Source organism: Patiria miniata, unplaced genomic scaffold (genome assembly GCF_015706575.1).
Source record: "Patiria miniata isolate m_02_andy unplaced genomic scaffold, ASM1570657v1 HiC_scaffold_18, whole genome shotgun sequence".
Lineage (NCBI taxonomy): Eukaryota > Metazoa > Echinodermata > Asteroidea > Valvatida > Asterinidae > Patiria > Patiria miniata.
In genome coordinates, this window is record NW_024037056.1 from 10,676,036 (window position 1) to 10,695,447 (window position 19,412).

At 41.8% G+C, this 19,412-nt stretch overlaps 1 protein-coding gene across 4 annotated transcripts; it reads right to left on the reverse strand.

Annotated features, from left to right (window-relative positions):
• Nucleotides 1-1,949: 1,949 nt before the first annotated feature.
• LOC119724567 (double-stranded RNA-binding protein Staufen homolog 2-like) lies at nt 1,950-19,203 on the reverse strand. 4 transcript variants are annotated; one of them, XM_038195671.1, is made up of 16 exons: nt 19,012-19,203; nt 14,603-14,740; nt 14,448-14,482; nt 13,278-13,442; nt 11,604-12,007; nt 10,653-10,809; nt 10,360-10,393; nt 9,827-9,915; nt 8,251-8,472; nt 7,680-7,859; nt 6,532-6,690; nt 5,659-5,719; nt 4,264-4,407; nt 3,551-3,810; nt 2,633-2,799; nt 1,950-2,131 (listed from the first exon to the last, which is right to left on the reverse strand). In XM_038195671.1, exons 2-16 carry the CDS (start codon nt 14,724-14,726, stop codon nt 2,098-2,100), a joined length of 2,235 nt encoding a protein of 744 aa, XP_038051599.1. In that variant the 5' UTR covers nt 14,727-14,740; nt 19,012-19,203; the 3' UTR covers nt 1,950-2,097. The 4 variants fall into 4 exon arrangements, with proteins under 4 accessions (XP_038051599.1, XP_038051598.1, XP_038051600.1 ...); XM_038195670.1 differs by lacking the exon at nt 14,448-14,482 and having other exon boundaries at nt 14,568-14,740; XM_038195672.1 differs by lacking the exons at nt 14,448-14,482; nt 14,603-14,740; nt 19,012-19,203 and adding an exon at nt 14,326-14,397.
• Between the last annotated feature and the right edge of the window lie 209 nt (nt 19,204-19,412).

The following is a 19,412-nucleotide window of genomic DNA, read 5'->3' on the forward strand; positions in this document are numbered from 1 at the left end:
AACAAGAACGCATTATTTCTGGACCCACCTTAATGACAATACACATTCAGCATTCTGTGGTTAATTTTCCATTTTAAAAATATTATTGAACTTTACTGTATTACAAGTGCATCAATTTTCTCTTAATTTTTTACTTTGGCATATTTTTTATTGTCTAATTATTTTGTTTTCATGCAGACGAAAGAATACTTTGCCAAACGTACACGGAATAACAATATTCATTCTTACAAGAAGCGTTGCCTTGTTTGTTGTTCTGCTATTTACAAAACAGCAAACAAGCAAAACACCGAGACTTTTTTTCTTCAAAATCTGTCCAATCCTAACATAAAATACAAGCAGTATCGTTCTAATACTTCACTACAATTCAAGAAAGTTATATGGTAACTCTACAGAATCCTACGTCTACCAAAAAGCCATTTTCCCCGAACATCTAAGAAATTTTTTCCACTAGTAACATTTAACTTCGGCCAAATAAGCTTCAAGACTAAATAATACAAGAACTCAAATTTCTTTTTTTTTTAATTTAAGATTAAACGAGATGATTCATTTTAATTAATTTGCTGTGAAAAACAGCTCAATTTTTCGATTATTTACTTTAGCTTTCAAGTTCTTGTAACATTTTGTATTACTTTTTAATTTCTCGCACCAATATGAAAAATTCTCACGAACCGCTTTATTTTAAGGTTCTAGATTAAGAACAGTAATTGTACCTCTAAATATAATTCTTTTTTCCCAGACGCATTTTTTTTTACTGCAAGTAAAATTTGGGAAATTTTTAATTTGAGAAACCTTCCAAATTTTGCTCAATCAAGAGAACCAATTCTGAAAATCTTTTTGCAAATTTATATACTTGATAAGATTTGCGCTGGCCATCAGCCTAAAAAACAAGTTGCAAATTTCACCCCCCCCCCCAAAAGCCAACATTTCTACTCATCAAACATATTTCTGCTTAACAAACATATTTGGTAAGCCTAAACTTAAACTGGTAACCATCCCAAGGCAATACAAGAGTATAATTGTTTTGACTGGTAACCGACAACACTACAACAGCGAAAAACAGTTTGTGCTTAATAGCGGATTTCGGCCCTAAATTTGGCTTACAGCACCAACAGAGATCCCCTCCTAGATTTGTCTCTGCCACGGCTATTTTTAACCATCAGTAATATACTTAACACCATAACACCCCTCCCCCTTCCCTTCCCCAAGCCCCTCCCCCTCCCCAAGCCCCACCCCTCCCCCGACCCAACGCCTCCATATTTTCAAAATTCATCCCACAACCCAATTTATTCATAAGCCACACATAATTTAATAATTTGAACAGATCCAATTTCTTAATTCCAGTATTTATTGATTGCATTCACTTTTCATCCCATTCTGTAATACTGATTGAAATCTTGTGGCCACTTTCAAAAAAAGACATTTTGTTAACACATTTTTTTTTCTTAAAGCTATAGTCCATCATTTGTAATTAGTGCATTTTGTTCGTTTGAAGCAACAAAAGTGTTCAAAATCTAATGAAGGATACTGAGCAACTAACCTGATGAAGTTTCAGCTAAGCATCAGCTGTACATTCCGAGAAAAGCAGCATTCTTAATTTCAAATCAAAAGTTACTGAATCATGTTTTGAATTGTTTTGAATTGCAGCTATACGCGGCGTCGCGCACTGATCCGACGAATTATAACAACCGCGCGCGCGTGTGCGTCGTTCCAATACTTGTGCGCGCTGCGCTGAATAACAAAACAAACTACTAATTTAAATTTTCCTAGGGTGCTTCTTAAGAATCACCGTTGGAAATGCCTTCTTTCGTTGATTACTTCAAAATGACAGCTTCCCAGAAAGAATAATTTCACAGGGAGTTTAGTTCCCTTACTATCTTTCAACCAAGTTTCTTTTTAACAGTAATTACGCCTGTTACTTTTCGGATGGCTGCAAATGATGGACTATAGCTTTAACACCCCCCTCCCCCAACGGAACGAAGTCATAATGGACTATTTTATGAAATCTTGTTTGTATATCTGACCCAAAAATTGACTAGAGTTGAAATCATATTTTTGTCTGCTTTTTTGAGCAACAAACTTACGGGTTGGAGTTAGTTCCTACTTCATTGTGGCATTCTGAGGTCGTTTGGCACTAGAATAAAATAAAAATCAAATAACAGTTTTTAGAAAACTATAGAACTCATTTGTCAACTTCCGATACCCAGGGAAGCTAATATCGACTATCCACCCCGAATGAACCACCTTTTAACGAACCATGTTGTATTTGTTACTACACCTCATACATATTCATCAAAATTAGTTGAGTTACACATTAGTTTTCTCAGCATAATGTTGCTTGGGTGTGCCCATCTTTATAAAACCATGTAGCTAGGACGATGTCCACGCACACGTGCTATGCAAGTATATTTGAGCTGCGCGTGAAACATCGCGTGTGCGCTTGATAAACAGCGTAACTTAGGTCTGACACGTGATTTGGAATGGACCAATAAGAACTCGGCTCTCATTCATGAATACATATGAGGTACAGTAATTGCATCCACTAACCAATCTGCCTCAACTAAAATCCACCAACTCTTGATTCTCGACTAATATCCACTAACATCCAAAATAACTTATTTTCAGCTAAACTTACTTTGAATTTTTGGTCAAGTCTTCTTCCTGGTCTATGCCGGCCAGCGAGCGGAGAGCGGCGATGGCGGCCACGTCGTGCGAGGCCTCCAGCGTTGGGCCGGCGCCGTGGCAGACCAGCTTGGGATCGGTGGACACGGCTACCAGCGACAGCAGCTCGTTCTTGTTTGCCTGTGTGGATCAACAAATGAGAACAGAGTTCAACACCCTGGCCAGTATCACGGTGCTGCTGAGCGGCACCAACACTCTTGGGTGGAGAGAGGCAAGTTGGGGTAATGTAGCTTGCCTGAGGACACAACACATGGCAAGTGGCAGGATTCAAAACCCTGACTCTCTGATCACGAGTCATAAACCTAACCACTAGGCCACACGCTCCCTCTCCAGATGATCAATATAAAAGCCTCCACTTTACAATGACCACACTTCAGTCTTGTAGCCAAGTAAATTTCCATGTTGAGCACAAGTGTGAGTCTGAGTGCTTTGCCATGAGTACAAGTATGAGTATCTTGCAATGAGTAACAGAAGGAGTATGAGTACTTTTCTATGAGTACAAGCACATTTCCAGGGGTACACATGTTTCCACAGACTTTCTGCTATCACACTTGGCATTACACATATGCAAAAGCCTATCAACAGCACGAAATGAGTTCTTTCCCTTCACAATTAAAAATTCCACACAATTTCATGAGTACGAGTACGAGTACGAGTACGAGTACGAGTACGAGTACGAGTACAAGTTACAAGTACGAGTAAGTACAAGTTACAAGTAGGAGTACAAGTACGAGTGAGTACGAGTACGAATACGAGTATGAAGTCAAGTACGAGTACGAGTAAGTACGAGTAAGTATGAGTACAAATAAGTACGAGTATGAGTATGAGTTTGAGTATGAGTACGAGTACTACAAAATTGCCACAAACACACCTCAGGGAAGTCAGTAAACTGCAAACCCAGCCCCTGCACCAGAGCCAGGAACTCCAGCTGCTGACGCTGGCGGACGAGTTTCTTCTCCACGAAGTTGCCCGGCCGGCCCTTCATGATGGCGTTGGCCGTCGGGGAGCTGCCCTGGGTCAGGAGCTCGCGGGCGATGTCGGCGGTCACGCTGCTCAGCGGAGCGGCGGACTTCTTACCGATCGGGCCGCCGGTGACAGGGGCACCAGGAGCGCGGTTCAGCTGGCCTGCGACTGTGGAGTAGAAGAGAGAGAGACCAATGTGTTGCTGAGTTTGGAATGAGGAATCTTGTGGGTTTGAATGTGACATCAGTTTGTTCTCAAGAGTTGGCAGCCGAGCCTATCATGCACAGGTGCCGCTCACTGCACATGTGGGCAACAACATGTACACCTCTCCAAAGCCACACTGCATGTTCCAGACGCACCTATCACACACAGGTGCACACATATTGGACCTTTGTGCACGCACGTCGGACATTTAATCACGGTTGTGATTGGTCAAAGCGTTTTGGGATCTGTCTATAGGATCACAACTTTCGGTCAGCTGTACGCAAACCAAAGCTGGATCTAGGATTAAAGGCCAAATCAAAAACAGTCCTCTAAAACGGTGGCGCCAGGATTCCAAGTTTGTAATCGTTCTTTTTCTGAGTCTTGGTTTCAAAGTCTTTGTTTTTTGGAGTAGCTTACCTGGTGTGACCGGTTCCTGTTTGACGGAGGAGGCCATGGGCCCGGGGAAGCCCGCCACGGTGTTGATGCCAGGCATCATGGGGAGAAGCCCCGGGGCAAGTTTGTGGCCTGGGATGGGCGACTCCAACTTCTTCTTCTCTCCAACTACCGAAGAACAATTTTTTGTTGTTGAATGCATCTCAAAAATCCAAGCAATTGCAAGTTAATGGCAGACACCAGGTTTTAACGAGACAAGGCAAGATGGTTTCAGAGCCCACAATTTTTTTTATTTAGTTGATTCAGAACTAGCGGGATTCGGGCGGCATCCGCTAGCTGGGTGGAGTCAAATGCTATTGTTATACCATGATAATAGATCGTTAATTTTTATTGGTCCATCATCGATCACGTGTCATGCGACAAACACGCATGTACAGCGATGTACGCCGTGGGCGCGTGGTACATGAGTGATGTTCCCCACAGGGTACATTTTTCTTTCCCGCTGTTAAAAATGTCGTTTCCACCGTGTTGTTCTGCATTTGTGTGACCTCGGGTACAAGGTTGAAGCTATGCTGGTACTACGTAAATCGATGTATGTTTTTACGAGATGTGCCACGGGGGACAGTGAACTCGTTCGTCACCAGTATTCGTCTGCTTTTTTTTACTGTGCCAATTTTGCCGTAATTTCACCGTAATAAATGTCGGCAGATGACAACAGATTGCCTCCAAAGAAGAGGTTTATCTCACTTGACCACCAAACATGTTGGGCTGGCTAATTCAATTGTACATACAAGTAGCAGTGGGATATTATCAATGGCTTTTGTGGTAACAACACAGTTTGTACTCCATCTGATTTTAGACAGTTCCGATGACTACAGGGTGAGTCAAAAGACACGAAACCCAAATGTCAGGACCATTGTTTTATTAAAGTTCTTCATGTAGCACTTTCAAAATCTAGGATATGAAAGCTCAATTCATAAGCTTTCTTTTAGTACAAGAATCATTAAAATCACTCATGTACCTTTCATGTTACGGACTTTTAAACACAACCACCATTTTAAAGTTCTGTTCACGGATCACACAAAAGGTGTGCGTTCTTTCAGCAAAACAAAAACAATTCACGCACATCCCTATGTGATTTGTTTTTGTTTTGCTGAAAGGGCACTTACATTTTTGAGATCCATGGATAGAACTTTAAAACGGTTGTGTGTAAAGGTCCGTAACTTAAAAAGTACATGAGTGATTTGACTGATTTTTGTACTAAAAGAAAGCTCATGAATTGGGCTTTCATGTCCTAGATTTTGAAAGTGCTACATGCAGAACTTCACTAAAACAATGGTCCCGACATTTGGGTTACGTTTTTTCTGACTCGCCCTGTATTATTTGTGGATTTGCTTGAAGGATGCAAGAGTGGCTCACCTTTCTTGTCTGGGTCTTCTTTGAAGGTCACCTTACGATCTCCTCCGCCACTTTCCTCACCCTGAAGTCATCAGATATTTAAAAAAATATCTTTAGTTAGCTTTTCCATTGGAAATTGTTGCTAAATAACTGCTCTGGAACACAAGCAACAAAGTACAACAAAACTCTGCACCAACAACAGTAAAACAGAACCGCACAAAAAGTCAGGAACTCATTTTGCTGTGGAGTATCTCTTTTAGAAAAGATATTGTACCATGATTCTTTAACCAGTTTGTGGCTGAAAATTTCTATTTTCGAAAAGGCAAGACATAGCAGCCAATTTTTATATACATGTACAGCCAAACACCACAAATATTGATTCGCAAGAGTCATTTTAACAGCATTTGTACGATATTTGTTCCACAACAGGCCGTGCACAACGGACAAGTTTAAGTTTGACACACGGTCCGCCTCCACATACTTCTAGGACTTTGTATGTCTTTACGAAACAAATGGGGGATTAGTGTGTTTAGACGTCATCCGGAGGTGAAAGTCGAGCCATTTAAACTCATCAGCCGTGCCTATGTATACAAACAGCCAGATCGTGTTAAAACGAACTGGTTAAGAATTATCTAAACAGGACACCAACACTCTACATCATCCATTACAAAAAAAACTGAAGCAAACCAAACACTTTGCTGTGGGGTAACCTCTTTTTGAGAGGATATTGTTGTAAACTGTCTTGCCCAGGAGCACAGGCAACATCACATGAATGTAACATGACAATCTAGCAATTCATCTATACAGACTACCCATATTCTATATCACAAACAGTAAGCATGCACACACAAATTTACTGTCTTCCTGATTTTTAGTCTTCCTGATTCTACTGACCTCAATGTTAGACTTGAGAGCTGATTTGCCAGGGGTGCTGGCCGAGGCTGGAGGGTTGGAGGAGTATCCCATCTCCCTCAGCATCTCCTCGGCCGCCGCTCGCTTGGCCGCCTTCTTCTTGAGGCCTTTGCCAATGCAGGTTTTGTTGTCGGCTGCAACCTGTTGGATTCAAATCACGGTTTCTTTTACTTTTCCTTGTTACAGTTTTATAATTTAAGAGTGGCCATCTGATCTAACCATAGGCTTAGGTTTGGAGCAGTGTGGCAGTTGAGCCCATCACAGATCCACTGCAAGTCCATCACAAGGCAATCATTAGTCTGGTCACAAGTAAATTATCACAAGTCAATGCAGAAAGTCTGATTACAGGCAACAGGGGATGAACAATAACAAAGGAACGTTTTTTTATGAGCTGACTTGAGCTGACTGGATGACTTCTGATGGACATGTGAGGACTTGTGAGGATTTGGGAAGATTTGCGAGGACTTTTAAGGACTTGGGAGGATATGTAGGCCATCAGCCTCGGTCCAAAATTTTGGCCACCGGTATCAAATGAGGGGAATAATTGTCAAAGCGATTTTTGGCAAGGTGTACACCTCCAGAGTTGGAAAATATGTGATAGCATTGCAGCAATGGCAGCTTTTTGGGTGTTATCACCCTTTTTCAAAATGTCCATCAAAATGCTTGTTACCACTCTAGGGGCGGTATACCTTGTGCATGCGCACAATAGTCATGTATGCCCTGATTTGATACTGACCAGGACTTGTGAGGACTTGTGAGGACTTGTGAGGACTTGGGAGGACCTGGGAGGACTTGGGAGGACTTGGGAGGACCTGGGAGGACCTGGGAGGACTTGGGAGGACCTGTGATTGCTTATGAGGACTTGGGGAAATTGTGAAGGCTTGTGAGAGCTTTGGAGGCCTTGTGAGGACGTGGGGGACTTGCGAGAGACTTTTGAGGACTTTGGAGGACTTGTGAGGACTTTGGAGTACCTTGGACGGCTTATGAGGACTTGCTAGGACTTGTGGGGACTTGCGATGACTTGGGGGACATGTGAGGACTTGGGAGAGACTTTTGAGGAATTTGGGGGACTTGTGAGGACTTTGAAGGACTTGTGAGGACTTTCTGAGGACTTTCTGAGCTTGCCCTACCTGAATGGTGAATTCCCGGCGGCGACTACGCGGTCCAGGCCTCCCGGGGTGCTCATTGACTGCCTGGTCTTCTGCGACAGTGAAGACTGGTTCCTTCTTGTTGATGGCCTGCAGGATCTGCACCAGACGGCTGATGGGGTTCAGACCCGAGGCCTCGTACTCGGGATTGGTGGCACGGGTCTGAAGAAAAAAATTCGAAAAAAAAACTAACAATAAGCTTAGTGTTTCATGGAAATTAAAAGATTATTGTCACCAAGTTTGGTTGAGATTGAAGTCTGACTTTTCATATGACAGCACTAAACAGTTAACCTAACCAAAATGGAACACACATACACACGGACAGAAGGAATACACTATCGCAAGATCCCCCTTTCTTTGCTAAAGCCAGGGGGACAAAAATGACACACTCTTTGTACTAAAAAAAATCAGAATCGACACCTATGTACTTTAACAGTGGCTTTCCTGCACGATTCGTGAATCCACTGTTACACTGCAAAGCAAGCTGTTGGATTTTAACTTTTTAAAAAATTGTAGATTAGGAGGTTTTTTTTTTTTTTAAAAAGAGACAAACCTTAATAAGGGACTTGCTCTTCTTCTTCTTGAGCTGAAAGTAAGGGCGAGGGCGCTCTACTTTTGGCATGGTGGGCAGCATCTGCAGGTTCTTGATCATCAGCTCCGCTGCTTTGCGCTTGGCGTTCTTCTTGGAGTTGCCCGTGCCTTCCGTCTTGTACTCCCCGACGATGCACTCCACCTTGAAGTTCTTGAGATGCGGGGGACCTTTCTCCTCCGTGACCTGGGCGATGCAAATCGAAAAACAGCGATTAATAAGACTCAAGGGTGGGATTCGAACCAACAACCTCCAACTGAAGAACAGTTTGTATTCAGAGCAAAAAATGATCATGAATGAATGGGAATTTTGCATGTCATAGTCACAGCATGTATTCGCACCGCCTTTTGGCAAAAGCTGGGCACATCTCGGCCCCCTGAATGCCGCTGTGAACTGAATGATTTGTGATGTTAAATTTGCTTAACCCTAACCACCGGACCACCCCAACTCCATCAAAATCCATCTCCCCATTTTGGTGGATTTTAGGGAGTTTGGTCCAGAAGGCCTGGTGTGACTAACTATTGATGGAGTTTGATGGACTTGGGCCTAATGGCCTGAAGCAGTGCTAGGGGTATCTGATTGATTTTGCCTAGCTTCCTGTACTGCTATTGTGATAAAAGGCATGTGTAGCAAGTCCATGAATGTCAGTGGTGGATTCGATTATGTCATGTACATTTTGTACAGTTTTGTATTGGACGCACAGTGAGTGATGGATTTTGATGGACTTAGTCCAGTTCCTAGTAAAGACGCTTGGGAGTTAGGGTTAACATTCACATTTGAAGAAAGTATGATCTGGACATTTCAGGTGCTGGCATACGAAACATCAAACTTAAACTAGTGAAAGGTATGAAGCAATACCCTGGAGGTTTTCAGAATAGTAACTAGAGGGTGCATAATCATCAACGGAAAGGTCTGGTACTATCGTACAAATATTGACTGCTTCAAGTCGTATGGTCAAACTAGCCTTCAGAGGTCATCCGTGGAGCATTTTATTTTCCCGAGACTAAGCCTAGGGAAAAAGGAATGCTCCATGGATCACCGAGGGAGGCTAGTTTTACTACACCACAAGATAAAGCAGTCAATATTTGTTTTATAACACCTCACCCGCAGATTCTGCTTGATTTTAAGAGGTACCTGATTAATTAAACCTAAATACAATTCATATGTTTTCCCATTTCAATACGAAATTAGTTGAAAATTTACTTGAACCATTTCAAACCAACTCTTCACGAAATGTTTGAACCCAGCTCTGTAGCGCTAGTGCTTGGGAACAATACAAACACCTGTATACATTAGCACACAATATACCGGTTGCTATGAGTATGGTACTTTGGCTGCTATGCGAACAGTTTTTTTTTGCCGTGCACAGCACACCCACCCACGAATACCATGTGACTCGCTCTCGGCCAATCAAGATACAGAATCTGTGGAAGAGTCGTTATAAAGCCTATTATGGTCTTTGTATTGGCAATTTCTGACTTCCTTTTGCATAATGTAATCAATCAGAGCAAAAAGTATGTCAGATGGAACAGAATCTTACGTTGAAGTTGACAGACAGGTTGTGCTGGTGGGCTTTCTCGTAGACGACGCTGATGTCAGACTTGAGACCATCTTCCTCCTTGTCTTTGACTATTAAGAAACAAGAAACAAGCATCTTATAACATGTGTGACTTCTAGGTTGACATGAGAGAAGAATAACGAAAAATACTCATAGTCTACGTGGACAGTTTTCTGGCTTAATTAACCCTAACCCTGCCAGATGCAACACAGTGCATCAGGTGGAAAAGTCTGGTGCACTTTGATGCATTGCAGCTATCAACACCAGTGCATGAACGGCTGCTTCTGAGACAATGAGAGCTAGTCCCATTGAACAATGCCACAGTTGTATCCTGCTGCATTCGGTGACCACAGACTCTGAGGCAGTTTGGCCTTGAGACTTTTGACCTGATGGATCTTGCTACACTGGGCAGGCTTGTCATTTAGACAAGTGTTACATGTTGCTGTGTTTGGCAGGGTTTCTAGCCAAAATACCATGCAGAATTAGGGTTAACGACCAAACCAGAATTTTCTTACCTGAGTTGGCAGGAGGGTCTGAGGTACTAACGGCCTGAAAACAACCATAAAAAGAGGCAATTTTTACATGGCCATTTCAACTCTCAAGGGAACAGTTTCAGAATTTGCCTTAAGCAGAGTTTTGAGTTAAGCAGGGTTGTACCGATGTCATTGTTATACCACTGAAGACAATGGATTCTTTGTTTGACTTTAGTTGAGTTATCAGAGTTTGACTTATCGAGATTTCACTGAAAGGCAATTTTTCGTCAACAAGATTTTCAAAATTACTCTGAGCTTTCATTCAGCTCTTTTACCTCGTCCTTGCATTCCGGTAACGGATCGGCCTCGATGGATTTCAAGGCCTTCAGGGCGGCGTTCTGGCGAGCGTCTTTGCGGGTGCGGCCTTCTCCAATGAACTCCCTGTTGCCCACTGCGACTTTGATGTAGAAGGTAGGGCGGGGTCCAGGGTACCTGAAACCAGTCAAGATCGCAATTCAGAGTTTGTTACTAACTTTGTTAAAGAACACTTTAAAAAAAATGGACTCACAAGTAACACGGAAGGACATATCGTAAGTATGATGAAACATCAGAGAGATGAAAATTGAATTGTGGGTTTTGCACATGTCTGCACTAGTAAGCAGGAGGTCGTGGGTTCAAGTCCCACCTGAGTTTTAGCTTGTAATTAGCTTGTATTACGCCAAAAAAAATAAGTCAGTCTCTGGTCAGTGCGCGTGTCGATTTTAATCATGCGCGTCGATCTTTTTTTTCCAAAATGTTCCACGGTAGCTCCAACAGCATTTTTTTTTTACCAAAGAGCACCAAGGAATGGGAAATTGCACCAAGGCAAATGATCGAAAGCACCAAGGCAAATTATGGAGGACACCAATGTACATGAGGACACCCAAAAAAGCAAAATAGTACCCCACCTTGTCTGTACAATCCAAGCTTGAAGAAGAAAAAAAAAGAAGCCGCGTGGCCGCGTCAATTCCGGAACTTTGGTCTGACCAGAGACCGAATATTTTTTTTTTTTGGCCTTAGCTTTTTTTTAGCCCCGGGCCAAACCCGATTTTTCAACTTGACATTATCATGTACAAGTACTGGCTCTCAGAACCTGTGCAATGAAATCCAAACTGAATACTGAAAATACATTGAAATGCCATGAAGATGATATCAGGAATGAAAAAAAAAGATGAAATTGTGATTTCACTGACAAAAATTACATTTTAAGAAGCAAAGGTTGAAGGACAAGTTTTGAAACCACTTACCTTGGAAATGGTGAGCGTGGTCCCCGGAAGTCACCCGGACTCCCCGGTCCCCGCGGCTCGCCCCCCATCCCCGGCCCCTGGGGTCTCATAGCCCCCTGCATGGGCGCACCACCAGGCCCTGGTCCCCCATGGGGCCCCTGGGGTCTGGGAGGGCGGAACCCCCCACGCCCCCCAGCGCGGTAGTAGTTGGTGAAGGGCATGGGGTCAGGCCCCAGGGGACTGTAGTGGATCATGACGCCGGCTTTCATGGCCTTGCTGTTGAGCTCGACGGTAGCGGTCAGGGCGTTGGGGTTGGGCTGGGTGGATTTGGTGGTGCGGGGCGGTCTGGGTTTCGGGGACGGGAGGTTGCAGTTCAAGAGGGCGTGCTCCGCAGCTTTGTGCTGGGCTTTCTTGATGCTGGTGCCCTGTCAAGGAAACCAACTTTGACCTTTCAATTGTGTTGCACGTTATTAGATTTTCAAAAACAAAATATTACTTTTACAAGTCAGCAATCAAAAGCCACAAAATCTCGTCACAGGTATATTGTGACATGGGTGGCTAGTGCGTAAAGTGCTCGCCTCTCACCAATGTGGCCCAGGTTCGATTCCTGGCTTGGACCATATGTGAGTAGAGTTGTGCGTTGATTCTCTCCTGTGCCACAAGGCTTTTTCTCCAGGCTCTCTGGTTTTCCTCCCCCCGCAAAAAATCTACAATTTTGATCTGGCTGTGGTCCGTGGTCATACATTTGTCGTATGGCAGTTGCCAACGGTGCCTTTACATGCCTTCGACTCGACCACACTGTAGCCGCATCCTTCGCAATTCAGCTAGCTGCGAGTAAGGATGATTAGCCCCCATGGTGAAAAGTATATCATAAGGCAATACGCAAGTCTGATCACACGTAACAGGGGATGAACACAAACATAGAAATGTTCGAGTCTCAGTTCATTTGAATAGCTTGTGACTTGCGACTCGGTGACTTATGACTGGCTTGTGATGGACTTGTGATAGGTAGACAGATTCCAGCCACGTCCGAACTACTTGGCTGCTGCTTAAAATTACACACGTACCAATAGGAAGCGGCTTCAACCGGCTGCAGCCGCTCACCATTGACACGTGTATTATTTCAAGCCGTAGCCAAATAGCCTAACTTTAACCAATGGCCCAATTTCATGGAACTGCTAAGCAGAGAAAATCTGTTAAGCACAGACATTATCTGCTTAACTGAAAAAGGTTACCAGCCAAAGCATTATGCAATGTATATTGCTTCCGACTGGTACTCTGCTGATTCGTGCTTAGCACACAAATTTGCTAAGCAGAATTTATGCTATTCCTCAAAACTGAACACTTGTTTGTACCAGTGTTTCCCCTGGCTAATGAACTGAGCGAGGTGGTAACAATTCAAGTTGATGATTGAAACGAAATTTACAGTCTGCAAACTGAAAAGAATGCAGCGCTCACAAAAATGCGCGATGATTCCAAAAACACATCGAAATTGTGAGTTCTTGATACATGGAGGTAAAGGAAAATGCTCATATATTACACAAAATGAAAATTGATATTTCCTTTTTTGCCAATCTTCACAGCGAGGTGGTGATATTGGCAAAAATTGAGCGAGGTGGTCACTGAAAGTAGCGAGGTGGGCCACCTCACGTTTGAATGGGCAGGGGAAACACTGGTTTGTACCATGGATCTTACCTTGGCTTCGAATTTCTGAGTTCCAAGCACCAGCCTGACGGTGAAGGTTTTCTCATGGGCGGGACCGGTCTCCTCCATGAGCTCATACTGGGGCTGGAGGCGGTTGAACCGCGCCAGCTCATTCAAGTGGCACATGGGTGTCTTCTCTTTGGTGTTTGCCATGTTCTGGTGAAGGAGAACAAAACCGGTTCATGACAGCTTAACGGATTAGTTAAACTAAATAAGTTAGTGCAACCTTGAGTTAACCCTCTACCCCAAGCCCATCAAACTCCAACACTTGGTTTTGTCAAGTTTTGGCTGGTTTAGTACCTTACATTATGAACATGTTGTTAGACTTTGTTGGACGTGGTACCAAAGGCCCAGGGAGACCCTGTTGAATTCTGTGAGGTTCGGGGCAGAAAGGCATGGGACTTGTGGAAATGTTGCATTTTGGGGAAGGCACAGGCATATTTTCGTGGGTGAGCTCACGGCTGGTCCCTAGCACAGTCACTGGTCAACTTTGTGCTGTATATATATTACACGTATATATGCACACTGCCTACAGTTTGCAGTGCATGTAGTCCTACATACAGTGAAATAATGCCTTTCGTGGCGTTCTGTTGCTAACACATTGCTTCATTTTGTTAGGTTTGGTAATCTCACCAGCCCTTCACCCGACCATGCATAGACCCATCCATACAAAATCAATCAAAATTCAACAGTTTTGACCTGTTGCAGTTTGGCAGCTGTAGCACTGTTGTCAGTATGAGGCCTATTGAAGTTTGGCAGGTTCAGTACTAGTAACTTCTGAACCTGTGTGTAGCTGTTGAAGTTTGTTAGGTTTAGTACTCTTTCTAGCGCAAGAGCCTAGGGGGTTGGGCTTAATGTGCGAGTACACTCCAGAGGAGGTTTTTGCACAGTATAGGAAGATAAGTTATGCAAACCTCAGTTGGACCTGCCCCTACTGCTCCAGCAGGACCCTGTACGTAATTCATAACCATCTACAGTAGTTAACCAGAAAGTCAAACTTGGTGATAAGAATGATTAGTGAGTTATGCTAGTTATGTGCCTCAGTTGGACCTGCCCCTGCTGCTCCCGCAGGACCCTGCCCATAATTCATAACCATCTAGTTAACCAGAAAGTCAAACTAGGTGATAAGTAGGATTAGTGAGTTATGCTAGTTATGTATACCTCAGTTGGACCTGCCCCTGCTGCTCCCGCAGGACCCTGCACATAATTCATAACCATGTAGTTAACCAGAAAGTCAAACTAGGTGATAAGTAGGATTAGTGAGTTATGCTAGTTATGTACCTCAGTTGGACCTGCCCCTGCTGCTCCCGCAGGACCCTGCACAGCCTGACCAGCAATCTGGCTGGCCGTGTTGGGTACGGACGGTGCTGCGCCAGTCTCAGCGGTCCGGACTGGCATCGGGCCGCTGGCCACTGGGTGAGAGGACGACATCTGGGACATGATCGCAAGATTTGCTGCCAAAGTAAAGAAAAGTGAATTGGTTATTGTAAATTATTTGAAAAATTGACTTTTACTGAATTTGAGAAGCATTAGAGTTGATGAATCGAGAAGAAATGAATCCCAAAATATTTTTGTAAATAATGCAGTAGGCTACCTTGAAGCCACTGTGTGCATAGGTCTACGTTGAAAAATATGAATTTGTGACTGAAAAATATTTTACAAATCTTTTTTTTTTTAAATAGGCAGTGGATATCTAACTGGCACGGCTTTCTTTTAGTAAACGATATTAAGCCGGCACGGCATTGAACATGCGCAGTGATCGTTGTTTTGGGACTTAGACATTTTTACCGTGATTAATCTTAGTCTGGTTCCACTTCATTCATTCAGTGAAGTACTTATACCGCATTGCTAATTATTTATACATAAACATCTAACATGTCTAACATTGCAACAGTTGCAATTAATACACCAATGCCAGGCCTACATTCTTGATTTTTTTCTTCCCTTTTTTTTTACACAGAAAAAACATAAAAAAAAGGCAGTGGATATTTTGCCGGAGACGGCAAACCTTCAGTAAACGTTAGTTTGCCGGATATGCACTGAACATGCGCAGTTACTGTTTTTTTGTACTTGAACATTTTCCGGTGACAAATTTTAGTCTGGCTCCATGCCAATATTATCGTTGTATTTTTGTATTAACAAGATGGGAATCAGACCATTTCATAATTTCAGACTTTATTTCCCTTAAAAAAAAATCCTCCAGAGCCACAAATCTGAAAAAGAAAAAGTAATACTCTGCAATAAAATGTTTGAGACATATTAAAATAATAAAAGAAGAATATTCTTATTTATTTGGGGATGGGAAAAAAACCCTTAAAATTGTGGCGGGGGTCAGGATTCGAACTCGGGACATCCCACTCACCAGAGCTATTGCTTAACCACTGCACCGACTGTGCTACACAACTTTGGCGGGAATTTAATACATGTTATAATTCAGCCCTATCTTAAAGAGTACAGCGCCCTCTGTTGATATGGATTGCCGCCTGCAAACCTTTAGTACAGTCGTTTGACCGGTTCCGCAATCGCAAATCGTCTGAAGCGTCTTGTGGCGAAAAAACGCGCTTTCACAGGAAGCTACCTATCTATAAATATGCGCAAATTACTCACCTACTTCATGATATGAATAGTTTTCTGTGATCGTTTGAAAGCGAAATTTGCCAGGACATTTTGTAGAGGTCGGTGCTTTGACCGGTTCCGCAAATGTTTTCCGGTTTCGCAAACGGCGCCCTCTGCGAGACTGGACTGAAAATATTCCTTGTTTACTGGCCAAATCTAGATCGTTTTTGCCCCCAAACCAGCCAAGAAAAGATATGGATTATATTTCCCTGTGCATGAGCCAAGGTCTGCCATTATAATGCGTCCAAATTTACAAAATGTAACTCCATGAAAATGTTATGGTTCGTTGGATTTTTTTTACGTTTTAATTATTTGACTTGCTTCAATCCAATTAAAATTTAAATGACTTTCTTGCTTTTTGTGCATTCTGTCTATCATCTTGCAATCACTAATATTTTGCTTTTTTGTTGTCTTATTTTTATTTAGACACACTCTGACGTTGGATAGAACCAGACACAAACCTCGTACCGAATTGCTCCAGTTGGTTGTTTTTTTCTCACATAAGCACAGACCAGCTATTTATGAATTTGAATTAATATTTTCTCCAGGATCATTTTTAATTCCTATGACACTAATAAGGAAGTTACTGCGTGGCTGGATGAATTGGAACTGAATCATTGTCTGCAGGGGAGCACTGTTTATTAATATTATTTGTTTATTTAATTATTATTATTTATTTACTTTTGTTTATTCCCTGCTTTTTTTTCATTTTACTTTTTTTTTGTGGGGGGGGGGGGGGAGTGTTTCAATTTGTTCAGGGTAACAACACAATATGCTTAATTTTGTGTGCACCAACATCCAGTAGGGGGAACCTGATACATACAGGCCAGATACATACAGGCCACATACATATTGTTTCACATTCAAATTAAATTTCACAAACAAATTAAAACAAGTTGTTAAAAATGTCATAAATCCTATGGCTGTTTCATAGCAATGCCAATTTCTAATTATAATGTTCAGTTACTCCTCGTACGTTGTTGCACAAATTAACTCTGTACATGTATCATGCTTGGGCAACTGTATTAGCAAACCTCATCTACTGTTCGGTGATGCTCTTAAAAGAAAATGTCAACACATTCATCACGAATATCCCGATAACCCTTTCAATATATTGACATGTGATACCTGCATGTGTAAATGTAATACAAAACTAAAGCACTCAAAAGCTACCCCTTTTAAATCCAAAAATATACGTGTCATATAAATAAATGGTGATGAATCACAGAAATAGACATGTTCTGTGAGTTTTTCATGCAAAGTAGCATAGTTTTTCAAACACCTCACTTCTCTTTCACATGTACTGGTTAATAAAAATGTATGTAACGCCTTTAAATTTATTGCCTTTATGACACCTGCATGTCTGTTTAATTGTTATACACAAATAATTTAAGCACTCCAGAAGCTAGCACTATACAAAAAACTTGTCACATAAATAAATTAATTCAAAGAAATGGTGATGAAGACACACAGCTACATGTACTTTCACTATAATATTCAACTTCTTCTTGACCTTCACAGGTAAAACTGAAAAAGATGTGCTGATGGCCTCTTATGGCCCATCAGGAGGCTGGCGTAATCTTCTTCTTTGCCTTTGCATTGTCTGTATGAAACAGAAATTTTATATAAAACGTTTAGTTTATGACCAATTGAGACAAAAATGAGAAATGGTTTATAGTATTTGACAAATTTTGTGCTCCAAGAAAACAATCAAAATTTGTGTCTCTGTACTGACGAGAGACTGGTCTTCATTATGAAATATTAGTGGACCTATTTTTCTTTTTGTTTAAAAGGGTAAAGAGTAAGGTTAGAACCCACCGAAAAAAGGATAATTTTAAATTTACTAAATTACTGGAAATGTCCTTTGGGTTAGAAACATATTATTATGCACTATTCTTAATTGGTCCCCACAAACCTCACCTCCTAGCCTGGGCTGACTCATGCACCCTGGATGTGGAGAGTTGTAACTCTAAAATGGATTCAAACCCCTTAGGCACAACTGCTTCAACATCAAGTATGGGGTGAATTTTTTTAGAGCAAAGGAAAAGCGTTTAGTGGGAAGTATTAAGAAAGATTTTTGTATTTTAAATTTTGAAGTCCAAATTTTTTTTATCCAAAACCTACAGTGCTGTCCGGGAGCTGGACAGAAACAAAATCATTTTGTTTCAATTTAGTTTTTAATTTTTTGCACTGAACACCCAGAAATGATCATCAAATTCGACATTTTTAAACGAGGATTAATAGAAATTCTCAATTTCTTAGTAAGTTGTAAAAAAAAAAAAGATTCATGCCAAAATAAATAAAGTGCACCGCGCTAGGGGGCCGTCATCAACAATACTTGTCAATAGCAGCACTGGTTAATACAGTCACACCATGGCCAATGTATTGTATAGGCAGTATGAATGCGTTTGCGGAACCGGCCAAACGACCAGCAGTTACTCTGGTGGGTATAGAAAAAAAAATTCAAAGACTTCAAATCTTATATTTGTATGGTGGAATAATGAATAATTTCCGAACAAGTTGCATCAATCGCCATGATTTAATTCCCCTGAACAATCGTGTAGCAGGCCGACAAACATGAAATCACGCTTCCGTGCGCGTTCCATTTCGGCAGTTCGTTAACGGCAAGTGACGGTCGTAGGGGATTTATTTTTAAATGTAAGTGAGTATCCTAAAACTAAAACCATTTTTGAAAAGTAGATTGAATAACCTTTCCATCGGTACCAAAGTTTAAGTCCTTGGCGTTTTCGTCTTCCTGAAAACGAGAGCTAGTTTTCCGAAATTGCGGAACTGGTCAAATTGCGGAACCGGTCAATTGACTGTAAACGTTAGTTTGCCGGCGTTACCTCCGGCAAAATATACACTACCTAAAAAAAACATTCATGTAATTTTTTTTCTTATGCCAGATATTTACACTTGGTAGTTGATTAACAAATAATGAAATATAACTTTACAGTAAAACACGTACCACCCCCTTCTCTCCAATTACAACTCGCCATGCCCGCCCCATTCAAACGTGCACAATAGCAAACCGCAAACCATGATGAACAACGATCGACCATGTCGACGCAGTTGAAAAAATTAAACATTAAAAATCGCCGGCTTTTACCTTAAATATCGGTTCGATAACACCAAAACTTGTAACCACGTAGCCTGCAAATCCAAACTGTGAAGTGGAGAGGGGTTATACACGCGACATTGGCAAACACTAAAGAAAACTTTGCGTGCAAAAACACACGTGTATTTCGTTGATTGAAGAACCCAGGCGCAGAGAAAGAACTGCCCTGGTAAAATGTAAAACACATGAATTAAAAGGAAATACGTCACAGTTTGGAAAACATATTACAACGTGTAGTTGAGGTATAACATGAAATAAATGTTATCGCCATATTTTGATATTTTCCATATGAAATTTACATTTTTTAATACTGGCATAAATACATTCATGCAATACAGTGCTTAAAAATCGATAATTCGCCAGAAATTTTATATACAACAGAAACCACTAAC